Source organism: Anser anser (assembly GCF_964211835.1).
Source record: "Anser anser genome assembly, chromosome: 3".
Lineage (NCBI taxonomy): Eukaryota > Metazoa > Chordata > Aves > Anseriformes > Anatidae > Anser > Anser anser.
Window position 1 is genome coordinate 123,328,437 of NC_139722.1, and position 11,871 is coordinate 123,340,307.

At 43.0% G+C, this 11,871-nt stretch overlaps 1 protein-coding gene across 3 annotated transcripts in view; it reads left to right on the forward strand.

Annotated features, from left to right (window-relative positions):
* SPRED2 (sprouty related EVH1 domain containing 2) overlaps positions 1-11,472 on the forward strand; it is a 60,819-nt gene extending 49,347 nt beyond the window's left edge. For all 3 annotated transcript variants that reach the window (XM_083828214.1, XM_083828215.1, XM_083828216.1), the window contains 2 exons: positions 7,472-7,621; positions 8,024-11,472. In XM_083828214.1, the coding sequence (XP_083684340.1) occupies positions 7,472-7,621; positions 8,024-8,674 (801 nt within the window). In that variant the 3' untranslated portion in view covers positions 8,675-11,472. The remainder of the gene's footprint in view (positions 1-7,471; positions 7,622-8,023) is intronic.
* The last annotated feature ends 399 nt before the right edge of the window (positions 11,473-11,871 follow it).

An 11,871-nucleotide genomic window follows, 5' to 3' on the forward strand; every position in this document is an offset into this window, starting at 1 on the left:
CGTGCAGACCTCAGTGGCCATCTCTCATGGCCTTAGGATCAGCTTCAGTAACGTGGCTAATGTTACTTGTTATCGGAGGGAGGCTTTGCTAATCTTCGCGGAGCTGTAGGAACACAAATACTGGGCAGCTGATCATCCCGACAATGCTGTGATCTGCACCAGGAGGTAATTTCCGAGGCGCGAAAAGATTTGTGTAGCCCTCTGTGCTAAAAGGAAAAGCCTGCCTCTGTCCCTAGGTGGTCGTAAGCAACCAGTTGGTTTAAACAGTTCCCGGGTTTTAAGAGGTTTGGGTACAGTGGTGTACCAAAGGGAGCGCTGGAAGAAGTTTTACTCAACGTTTCGAAGAAGGAGGTGAGGTTAGAGCAAGGCCTGTGATCCTGCCGAAGCAATTTATCTCCCCTTGGCGTGGAGAAATCTAGTAAGGTCAGCAGGGCGTTTGCTCCCACCAGGTCTCCATCCCAGTCCCTGTCGTCGCGGCGGGGCTGCTGCAGGAACCCAAGGACTGGGGCTCCTGCCGTGGGGGTTTCCCTCATCACAGTCTGCTTCAAGGTACCCGATGCAAAGACTTCTCCATACGTTTAGGGGTACGCTAGCCCAGTGGCGTAGTAAGGGCAAGGTGGGGGATTACGTGTATCCCGGAGACCCGTGGGATACCATCTTGCTGCAGCCCTCCCCAGACTCCGGCAGGCTCTTCTCTTGTCGTCCGTCCAGAGCTGCGTCTGCTGCCGTGTATCGCAGCGAGCAGTTAAACAGAAAAATCTCCCTGAGGTTTCCCCCGTAGCACATCTGATTGCTCGCCACATCGCTTTAGCTGTGCCTGACTCGCATGTGTTCATTGTAGACCTGGGAGCGAGTCGTTAAGCCACATCTGTGGAGCACGCAGAACTGACCCGCGATGCCAGAAGCGGGTTTAGCATTAGCTTAATGGAGATGATCTCGTGCACAGAGTCCTTGTAAATGTTCCTCAAGTTTTGCTGACTTAAGGCAGCACAGCCACCGGGATGTTTCTGGCACTAAGTGCTCTAACCGCAGAAGTTTAAAAAATAGAAAAAGGTAGCAGTAAAGCTAGCTGGCTTTCTGCACTTGATGTTGGTATTTGTGTAAATGGGGACTAGGAAGCAGTCCAAACGTTTGAGAAATTATAGTCCTGTTCTGGTGTAAGAAAATCTGAATCTGTGCTTATTGTAAGAGTTGCGTATGGCCAATTTGTCTTCGAGCCGTACTGGAATATGATCTAACATGAAGTTCTTCCTGCAGGCTCTCTGTTAGGATTAGGAGTAGATGCAGTTCTCGTGATCCTCAATGGAGAAGAGTTTCAAGACTTTTTCCAAAATGCATAGAAGCTGCTTTCTCAAATACAATTGTTGTCTTTAGTAAAAATTGTCCTCTGTGATACGAAACAAGCAGAAATTGGACAAAAGCATTTTTTTTCCTTGGATTTGTCTTGTCAGGACAAAGTAAAAGCTTGTGGTCAGGAGACAGAAGTCTAAAATCTCACGGATTCTTCACAACGAAGCTTTTTCTTCCTTAATACCTAGGTAACCTTAGCCCTCCTTGAAGTGAGCTGTCTTTAACACATAAGGATAATTCAGAGATGAATTAAAAATGTGAAATCTTTTTCTAACTTTCTTGAGTAGAGAGCAATTAGAGACAAATACTAAAAATTTTGCTCTTCCCCTCTCTGTGACTTTCAGAAGCAGCCATGTCTCTTAAGGCTTAAATATAAAAGCTGGAGGGGAAAGGAAAGAAATGTTCTTGCAAGATTAGGCTGAGGGAGTACTGGGAGACTATATTTTATCTTAATTTCTTTGGAAAGGTGGAAGTTTCTGTGCCGTGTGTCCAAAATAGCTCTCAGACTTCCTCTTTGTGAAGTTCATAAACAGCGGAGGCTCTGCAGATAAACCTCAGAGTCAAGCGTAGGTCCGTATCGTTCACTTGCTTCACCATTTCAGACTTTTATCATTTTTCCTTTCCGTATCGATAGCGCAGCTGTGTTTTCCCTTTCTTCCAGCAAATGAGAAGGGCCCTGCTCGCTTGTGCTGGGGCTCCCAAGCAGAACTGCACCTGGGCAGAGCACACAAACAACGGGCTCCAGATGACTGGGAGGATGCAGCTTGTCGCATGTCTGTTTCCCAGGCTCATCCTTAAGCCATGAATTAGTGATGGAGCTGGGTTTCTCGTACTGGGGACATCTTTTCAGATGACAAGATGTCAGGCAGGCTCCCCGTTAGTATGTGCAGGCTTCCCGAAGTGAAAGCAGCAGGTTTGGCTGCTGAAGAACGCCTTGGTTGAATGAGACCCACCGAGTTTTGCGTTTCCACGTGGGGCACAGACAGACCCCATCAGATCGGGATGGTTCAGCGAGACGGCTTGCACGGCAGTGGGAGAGAAGCACAGCGGCATGTGGCAACAGAGAGCAGCTTAACTTGCAGACAGACAGCTTCTGCTGTAGAAAGGCCAGGCTGGCACAGTTTTCCAATTACTTTAGAGCCATCCATTACTTGCAAAATTGCTTGTTCAACATCATGATACTTCTATTCCCCATCGCCTTCCCCACCTCATGTAGCCATTAAAATCTTTGAGAAAAAGCAAATCATCTTGTTTGACCCACAATTATTCTTGACAGCAGACTTGGTAATGCTTTAGCTGACTGAGAGCACTTCTAGAAGTTGCAAGCAGCAGAGCTCCCATAAATTCCCTCAGGCAACTGATTTCTGACAAGCCGCTTCATAATTTGGAGATGGATCTTTCTTCTTTTTTCCTGGTCACCCTGGGTATTGCACCACAAGGGGTGAAACTATTCTGCGAAGCCATTAGAGGCAAGGTGATCTGTCCAGTTCAGTAGCTGGGAAATGGGGGAAGGGGAAAGCTTTTTTTTTTTTCATCTGTTTTTATGATAGATGCTTATCTCTGAATATTACTTAGGCACCTGATTAGCCAGCCATTCTTGTGTAACAAATCCATTTCAATGAGAAGTAAACTGCAGTAAATGATTAACATAATCTTCTTTACTAATGACTAGGGATTTTTTTTTTTTAATTTAATGAGTCACTTCTTAAATTCTGAGAGGGAAACAGGGACCGGGGACACTTTTTCTTTTTAGTGATTGCAGTACAAGCATTTGCATGTAGAAACGGAGTGTTTTCTCTCAAAGTGGCCGTATCAAACATGCGGTACGTGTGCTCGCCTAGATATGTTCAGCTCACTTGCAAGAGGAAATGTGTAGCACGGGTTTTATAAAATTGCTATTATGGTCATGATTAATGATTTTGTTATCCGAGCAGCGAAACCACAAGGCTTCGCGACCGCCATAGCAATCGCAAAGCTCTGGTACATGCCGCACAAAATTCTCTAATTGTGCATTGAGGGCGTGTTGAAACGGCGTTTCTTTGTGGACTCACTGTTCCAACAGCTTTAGGTTTGGGTTCATTTCTCTTCTGTGGCTACCGGGCATGTTTTCAATAGTTCCCCTGAAAAAAAATTTGGAACCAGATTGGTTTCAACAGGCTTTAGGGGAAGATGGTGTTTTTCTGAGAGACCAATGGTTGATAGCCTGGCTCTGGAGGAGAATAATGCCTTTTCTAGATTTATTCCCATAGGCAAGTGTGTTGTATTTGGGTGACCTGCAACAAACCTCTCATGTCTCCCACTCTGTCATCCTCCCTCAAATTTTCACTGCCATGGCGGCAGCAGAAAATTCCAGCCCACAGTCTTGTGTGGGGCAGGAATTTCTCTCTGCTTCCATCACAGGCTAAGTCCTTTCCTTTGAGGATGTGTCTGTCACCAGTCACCAAGTTCAGGTGCAGTCGCAGTTGAGCAGTACTAAGGGAACAGTCCACCTCTCAGGGCTTGAGCATCATACCTTAGACCCTTGATCGCTTTCTGAGAGCTTCCGTATGGCTTCTTGAACCCCCTTGAAACTCTGGGATTTGTCAGAAGTACTTCCTCCTGTTTGAAGCTTATCTGAGCATGTCCCACTGAAGGCCTTGTGTTCCCCTCTTCTGAAGAACACCAGAAGAATAATCACTTCCTACTCTCCTTGCCCGTGGGGCTCCTCATTCTATAGACTTCTTCCCTTCCCATCGTTATGTTCCCTTCCATCATTTCTTTTCCAGGCTGGAGAGACCTCCTCTATTTAGCTAACCAGTATTCAGAAGCCACCCCAGGCCTCCGATTGTCCTGACTGTTGCACTGGGAACTGCTGTTATTTTAACCCCAAGACCTCTCTCCTGAGCAGCAATAGCTGTTTCATAGTACATAATTGTATGTGTCAGATCAAGGTGTTTCCATCACTTTACATACTAGTGGTAATTAGCTTTTTTTTTTTAATGTCTGGTCCCTCAGCATTGTGAGATTCTTAAGCGAATTTTCAGGGTCAGCTTTCATTTTTACTTCCCTGATAACTTAAGTGTCATGAGAAGGTTTTGTCATCTTGCTGTTCGCCTTGTTTTCAATTTGTTTATGAGTACGCTCAGCAGCAGAAGTAGAGGCCTGGGGGCTTCACTGGTGACCTTCTGCTTGGGAGGGAGGGATACTTTCCACTCTTACTTCCTAATCTTCAGCCCATTTGTTCCTGTGTGTTGAGGGCCTCCTTTTTTCTTCTACAGAAGCTTGAAGCTTTGGTGAGGGATCTTTTTTTTGGAAAGTAGCAGTGCTTATTTCAGCTGATAGTCAGCAAGGTAAGCCAGCAGATACTGCGTCCTGTTTCCTTCAGCCTCACCATCCAGGAGGCAGCATGAACTTCTTTCCAGAAGAGTGAACAGAGACCTGGGCTCGGGTAGCCTGCTTTCTACCTTTCTTGGGTGCTCAGAGCAAGTGTTTGCGTTGGCAAAGTGCCCCTCTAATCTGAGGACATTGAACGTGGAAATGAAGCAATTTTTAATAAGGTTAATGCGGAGGCCTGAGCCGCAGCTTCTTTGGTATGCTGCAAACAGGTTTTGTAGCCATGTCAACACATGTGGAGGAGAGGCTCGGTCGCCCTGCTGGGTCTGAAGGAGAAGGAGGTGTGGAGCAAAGCAAGGGCAGATAAGGATCCGGCTAGATAAAAATCGCTCCAGCCTCTCTTCCAGTTGCCCGTTGCAGAAATGAGGCCTTCCCAGCGAGGCCGTGCACGCATCCAGCAAGCATCATGCTTCTCGGGGGGCTGGTTATAGCCCCCAGCTGCCCCACAGGGATTATCTAGCAGCTACATCCACTTTGGGACTTCTTTTTCCGTCTAGGAGGGCGAGAGGGTTGCTGGCCAACGCGTGCCACCTACTCCAGTTGAGTAAGTTTCCCAGGCTTCATTACGTTGACCATAAGCACCCACGATGTTTTTGGAGCGTACCCGCGAAAGGCTTGTCCCAGCAGGGCTCAGCTGCAATTCCAGTGAAGGTGAAGGGTCCTGCTGGCTGGCACGGCACTGTGCTAAGCCCTGCCTCCTTTTTGGCTCGTGACAGTCAAAGTTTAACTTTAAGAGCATGCTACAGGGTAAAACTACCCGGAATCTGGGGTGTGTGCCTTTCTGTTGTTGTTCTGAGAAGCTGAAATTACAGCTCTGCATCAGTCTGCACCACACGCCGCGCTGCGGAAAGGTACTTGTAGGAGGTGGCTGTTGTAACTAAATCCCAACTCTCCTAAGGTTTTCGAAATATCCTGAAAGCTTAATATTATTTTGAAGTACTTACTTGTAGAAGCTTCTCATTTTATTTTGAAGTGTCCCCAGAATGTGCTCAATACAGTAGGGCTTGAAGTTAGAGGCAGAAAAGTTAGCTTAGAAGTGCTTAAACCCCAGATGTGAAGTGTCTGTATCTAGTAAGAAGTGAAGATTTGGCTGATGAACCATTTAAATAATAATAATAAAGAATACCAGTGCAGTTGCATTTTATAGGTGTTATTAACATATCTTAAGACTTGTTCTAAGTACTTGTTTAAAAAAAAATAATGAAAGAAAAAACAATCCCACATGAATTAAAAGTCTGTTCACAATGGGTGGGTCAGACATTCAAACTCATCCTGCTTGTTGTACGTCTCGGATAACCCAGCCTGACTTTACATCACACTGCAACCAGATCCGTGTATTTGCTTTCAACAAAATAAGCTGGCAGTTCAGTGCCTTTAAGTGCTATACCAGTTAAAGTGGTTTGACACATACTTTGTGTTGTAGTACTTTAAGGTGTGCTCAGCTCTGGACAGAGCCTTGCGAGGCGTTGTTTTCAGAATAAACAAATGGCCACAATGACTGGTCTTGTATTCTTGGAGTAAGAGACATGTTTAGTACAATTCATTGAAAAATAATATTTAGAGAGTGCATTCTTGATGAGGAGAGAAGGTTTTTCAGGTAAAACCAGTCTTCTGCCAGTGTTGATGTAACTACCTTCCCCTGTTGAGGTTGTCTCTCTGCTAACTGTTGTGAAAAATGAAAACATCTCCATTGGACTTGTCTTAGCTGCAGCCACAGCTTGACAGTTGAACGGGGATGGAGATTTTTCTTAGTTCAAGGCACCAGTATTGCAGTTGATGTAATTGCAACGTTACAGCCTTTCTGTCAACAGTAGTACTGATGTGTAAAAGGAACCATCGAGAGGGTGTTCATTTAACAGCCGTCCTCTGATATTTGTGGTAATCTGAAAAAGTCTAACCAAAGTATGAAAAGAATTAATGGGCAAAAATCCTGAATGTCTGGATATTGGATGGAAGGTATTTTAACCAAGGAAGGGCTATGGAGAAGGGATGGCTAAGACTGGTCACCCTGCTGTGCATTTTTCTGGGAGGAGAAATAAATACATTAAGAAGCTGCAGGTATTGGCAACAGCATATTATTGCATATTTTGCCGTTTCATGATTGTTACTGTGTAATGATATAATAATTAATCTAAAGAAAGTGAGCACTATGAGGCAGGAGTGTATAAAAATAAAAGGAACATTCATTGCACATTAGAGATTAGAGACAAAAGGAGATGAAAAAAAATGATTTTTAAAGAAAAGCTGATTATTTAAGTAGTCTGTGATGAACCAGAACTCAGCAAGTGTTTGGAGAAGAATGCGTAAAGAAGTTTTTGTCTTAATGGGACTCCTGAAGGTTAACAAAATTACCAGAATTTTTTCAGTCCTGAGTGTGCATCAGGACTTAAACTCCTTCAAATGATGCAATCATTTAACCTTGTACTTCTAGTGTGAATGTTCGCCATCCTGTGGTGCCCAGTACAACAAATAATATGCCAAACGAATAGGAGTGGCGTTAGTGAATATGTCACTGGTAGGCTATGGCATATTTAATTTTTCCATGTGTGTGGCAACACATTTTATGGCCTGGCAACGGATCTGCCTCTTTCAAGAACTTTGTGAAACCTGATGAAGCTGCCTGCTGTCAGGTGTTGCCAGTATTGCAGGTGTGTGCGAAGTCAGTGAGTGGCAAAACACCTCTTTTTAATACTGTGTGCTGTAACAGCTGAATGAATGACAAGTTTTTTCCCCTTTCCATTTAAAACAGAATGCTACAGATAGCTCCTCCAACTCCTCTCAGAAAAGGGAACAGCCTGTGCGAACTCTGGCTTCTCCGGCATCCAGCGAACATCGAAGAATTTGCACTCGTGGACACCTTCACGACCATTATAGTTCTGACCACTACCATCTAGAACAAGTAAGGTTTCTGTCACTGCTAGCTGTTAGGACATAAAGGACTGTCTCTGTCATTAGCTAAGTCTGTGGAGTGTTTGGTTTCTGCCCACCCCAACCCTCAGAAGATCCCCACTCCTGTCTCCTTCTCAGTTAGTTTTAGTTTTAAGTGTCTGTTTTCTGTCTGAAAGTTGGAATATGGGGGAAAGCCGAATGCCTACCCTGCTTCTCCTACAGATAGTGGGGCACTTTGTGAAGATGCACTGATTTGTTAGCTTGTTGGGTGTTTTTTTTTCTTTTCAGTCAAAACACACCAAAGTGTGTACAAAGAACAAAATTGTTCAATAACTTGCTTTTCATTAAGCAAGGAGAAGGTAATTGCTTATCGAAAATTGAGCTTATATTTTCTCCATCCCTGCTTCCACAGTCAGCACCACGATCGTACCGGCACGTCAACTTTCCGGATGACGATGAGGAGATAGTACGCATCAATCCTCGGGAAAAGATTTGGATGACTGGATATGAGGACTATCGCCATGCCCCAGCGCGAGGAAAGAACTTTGATCCTGATGACATGGACTCCTACGTACGTTTTGCCAAAAGTGAGGCCTCAAAACACGAATACACTTATCCTTACGTAGACAACTCAGACTTTGACCTGGGTGAAGATATAAAGGGTGCTGTGATAAAGACTCAACCCATCAAATTCAAGCCCAGACGGAAGGAGGATGGTGAGAGGTCGCGGTGCGTGTACTGCAGGGACATGTTCAATCATGAGGAGAACAAACGGGGTCAATGCCAGGATGCTCCAGACCGCGTCAAGACTTGCATCCGTCGAGTGAGCTGTATGTGGTGCGCAGACACTATGCTCTATCACTGTATGTCCGATCCGGAAGGAGACTATACAGATCCTTGCTCGTGTGACACCAGTGATGAAATGTTTTGCCTCCGGTGGATGGCCCTTATCGCCTTGTCTTTCATTGCTCCATGTATGTGCTGTTACTTGCCGCTTCGGGCTTGTCACCACTGTGGGGTCATGTGCAGGTGCTGTGGTGGAAAACACAAAGCTGCTGGATGACTACAGATGAGTTCAGAGTGTTATGTTTTTCCTGTAGTTGAAGGAACACGTTGGTTTTTGAGCATTGAGATCACTTATTTTGATGCAGCCACTGTGCCCAACAGCATCCAGAAACCACCAATTTGGATCACTTTACATTTGATCGTCTGGGGCTCACACTGCATTGATTTGCTCATCAAGTGTTCTAACTAACTAACGTACAGCATAGACTTTTGTATTATTAATCTGTAATCAAACAGACTCTCTTGTACATGTTTATATTATTTTTTCAGTTAAAATGAGTTTGAGAAAAGAACTGCTTTAAATGGTGGTGGATTGTAGAACATCTCCAGGTTGTGTCCGTCTTGCCTCTGCTTGCTTGGTACCATCAGTGCATTAGCAAGTTTTGGCATTTCTCGAAACAGGGTGGTATAGTGAATGAAATCTCACTTGGAAGATATTTTAACTTGCCGTCAATTTATTGTGTGTATAGAAGGTGTGCTAGTAACAAACTTGTACCACAACACAGTATTTCTGTCACTGGTTTTCTTTTATTTTGTTTTTTTTTGTTGTTGTTGTTGTTGTTGTTCTATTTTCCAAAGCCAAAATAGCCATCTAAGCTGCAGTTTCTCTTCTAGAGTCCATCGTCATTTCCTTCAGCAAACATCTTAAATTATTTCTCTGTTCTTAAAGTTCTATGAACAGAAAGCAAGGCTCAGTTACCATAGTCACATAACCATTGAGAATCTGGTAGTTCTCCTTACCTGTAATCATTTCAGACCACTACTTGAAAGGGAAACTTAAATTTTAGTGTTTTCTTTTTTCCCTAAATAACTTTGGAAAAATAAAACTGTGTTTTCAGAGTTCTGCTTGAGAACGGAACTTCTTCATTAGCCAGCCATGTCGTGATTTGAGAATAAAACACTAAGGTTCCAGATGGGGAAAGTTCTTGTTATGCAAAGAATTATTAACAATGCAATGTCAAAAGCACTATTGTAATCCATGGCAATTCTGGGGAAATGCTGCATTAAGTGGTGGATTGTATGGAAAATAGTGTTTATTTTTTTCTGTATGATACATGAGCATGAGAACATACACATCCACAGTAGAAACTACATTTAGCAGTCTAAGCAGGTATTTAAAATCAAAAGCCAGGTTGTTAACCACCACTTTCATTTCTTGACCTGCGGTCCCAATCCTCCAGATGCTTACAGATGTCCCAACTTAATGCGTGTGCAACCAGCATTTCTGTGATTCTGTGTGTAGGATTAAGCATGTGAGTCTTTGCAGGAGCCAGACTGAAGTGTCTCCCCCGCTTTCCCCTCCCCAGTTTGCCACCCAGATTTATCAAGTGGATGCATAAGGTGCATACAGCAGGATAAGATTACTTTAATTTTTTTTAAATGTCATGTTGTCTTGTGTACAAGGCTTGTAATTAGCTGGAAAAAGAGTATTTTTCTAATATATTACAAGGAATAGCCAAATAATTTTTATTAAAAAAAAATGATTTAGCGCAGTGAGCTCTAACTAGCATAGTACAATCTGAATACTTTGAGGCAGCTAGGGATTGGCTTGTCAAAGCTGGCACTGCTGTTCCTGCCATAATTTCTTTCTGCAGTAAATTGCCAGTGGGCGCATGTCCTTTCCCTCCCTCTATTGCACATTGACATCAGTCTTAAAAGAGAGGATTTTTTTTTTTTTGCCAAATAAATGTAAAAGGAACGCTTGCCATTTTTTCTTGGTGGAATGTCCCAACAGTTCCTCTGAGAGTTAATCACAGCTTTTTAGTAAACCATGAACTAAGTATGCAATGTGCTTATACACTATAGAGTTTGGTAGGCTTAATTTGTAGCAGTTGCTGGGGATCTTTTGGTTGGAAAAAAATGAATGATAATGGAAAAGGGATGGAGTGTTACACTCTTGGTGATGTGTCTGGGTTTGCTGAATGAAATATAAATATTTTGTGCCTAATAGCAGTTGACAAATCTCTCAATGGTGTCTAGTAAACATCAAGCCAGCCTCGAAAAAATTTAATGGAACAACCTTTTCCTTTTATTTCTGTTCTCAGAGTTGTTTCATGTAAACAAACATCTGTAAGATCTTGTCTCTATAAAGCACAACACTACAAAAAGATCTTACAGCTTTTTGTCCGGTCTTGAAGTGCCCCTATTTATTTAAGTAAAGTAGACATACTCCAAGCCTTTCTGTATGTCTGGAAATAAAAGTTAAAAAAAAAAAACAACTTTTTTTAATTTTATTTTTTTTTTATTTTTCCTCCTTCTTCCTCCCTCTTCTCCTTTTGGGTTTTTGTAATACTTGTAGATTTTGCTGCGTGTGTTATTTGGTTTGTGAAGGCAGTGGTGTAAGGGCACAATGATAGAAATGGGTGTTTTTTGTAAATATTTCTCCTTAATTTCCACACTGCTGCTGAACAGTGTGTAGCATTCTCCCAGTCAGCTTTGCAATACTGACATCAATCATTTGAGAGAAATTATTCAGATTTTATTTTTGTATCTGTGGTAACAAAACATTAACCAATTTTTTTTCTGTTGTGGAAAATTTTTTTCAAGCTATTGCTCACATTAACAAATTAAAGTGCCTGAAGCCTCATCATTATTGTATCTATATACTAAAAGTTAAAACCCTGTTGTATTGATTTTTATAAGCCTTTTTACCTCTGTGTAAAAAAATATATATACAAGTGTATGATGTACATTTTAGTTCTTAACTTCTTTTTTTATTGTTTCTAATATGTATGATCAATGTAGCTATTGCTTTAAAATGTACCATGTAAATACAAATACATCATATCAAAATGATGCCGTTTATGGGTTTTGCCTGGCTGGAAAACAAGGTGAAAATTAAACCATGCTGGTAAATACAGGAGAAATTAGCAGAACCACCCTTCCAAGACCTCAGTCTCTGAGGAAAAAAAAATGAGTTAGTTTGCATTTTGAGGTTGTAAATGCTGCTAGCATCAGACACAGGCTGTACTTGCCCAAATGCAGCAGGGAATGAGGGAGTGGTTGGTTTTTTTAAGTGGTTTTGGGTGTTATTCAGGTGTTTTGCACGCTTCGGGGGAGCACCTCAACGGGTAGGTCCGGCCTGCTGGTGGCTCTGCCTTCCAGGAGGCCCTGGTGGCCATGACAGTGGCTGGGCCTGGGCCTGGGCCAGCGCCCTCAGGTGCCACCATCACCCTCTGGGCCTCCACCCCCCAC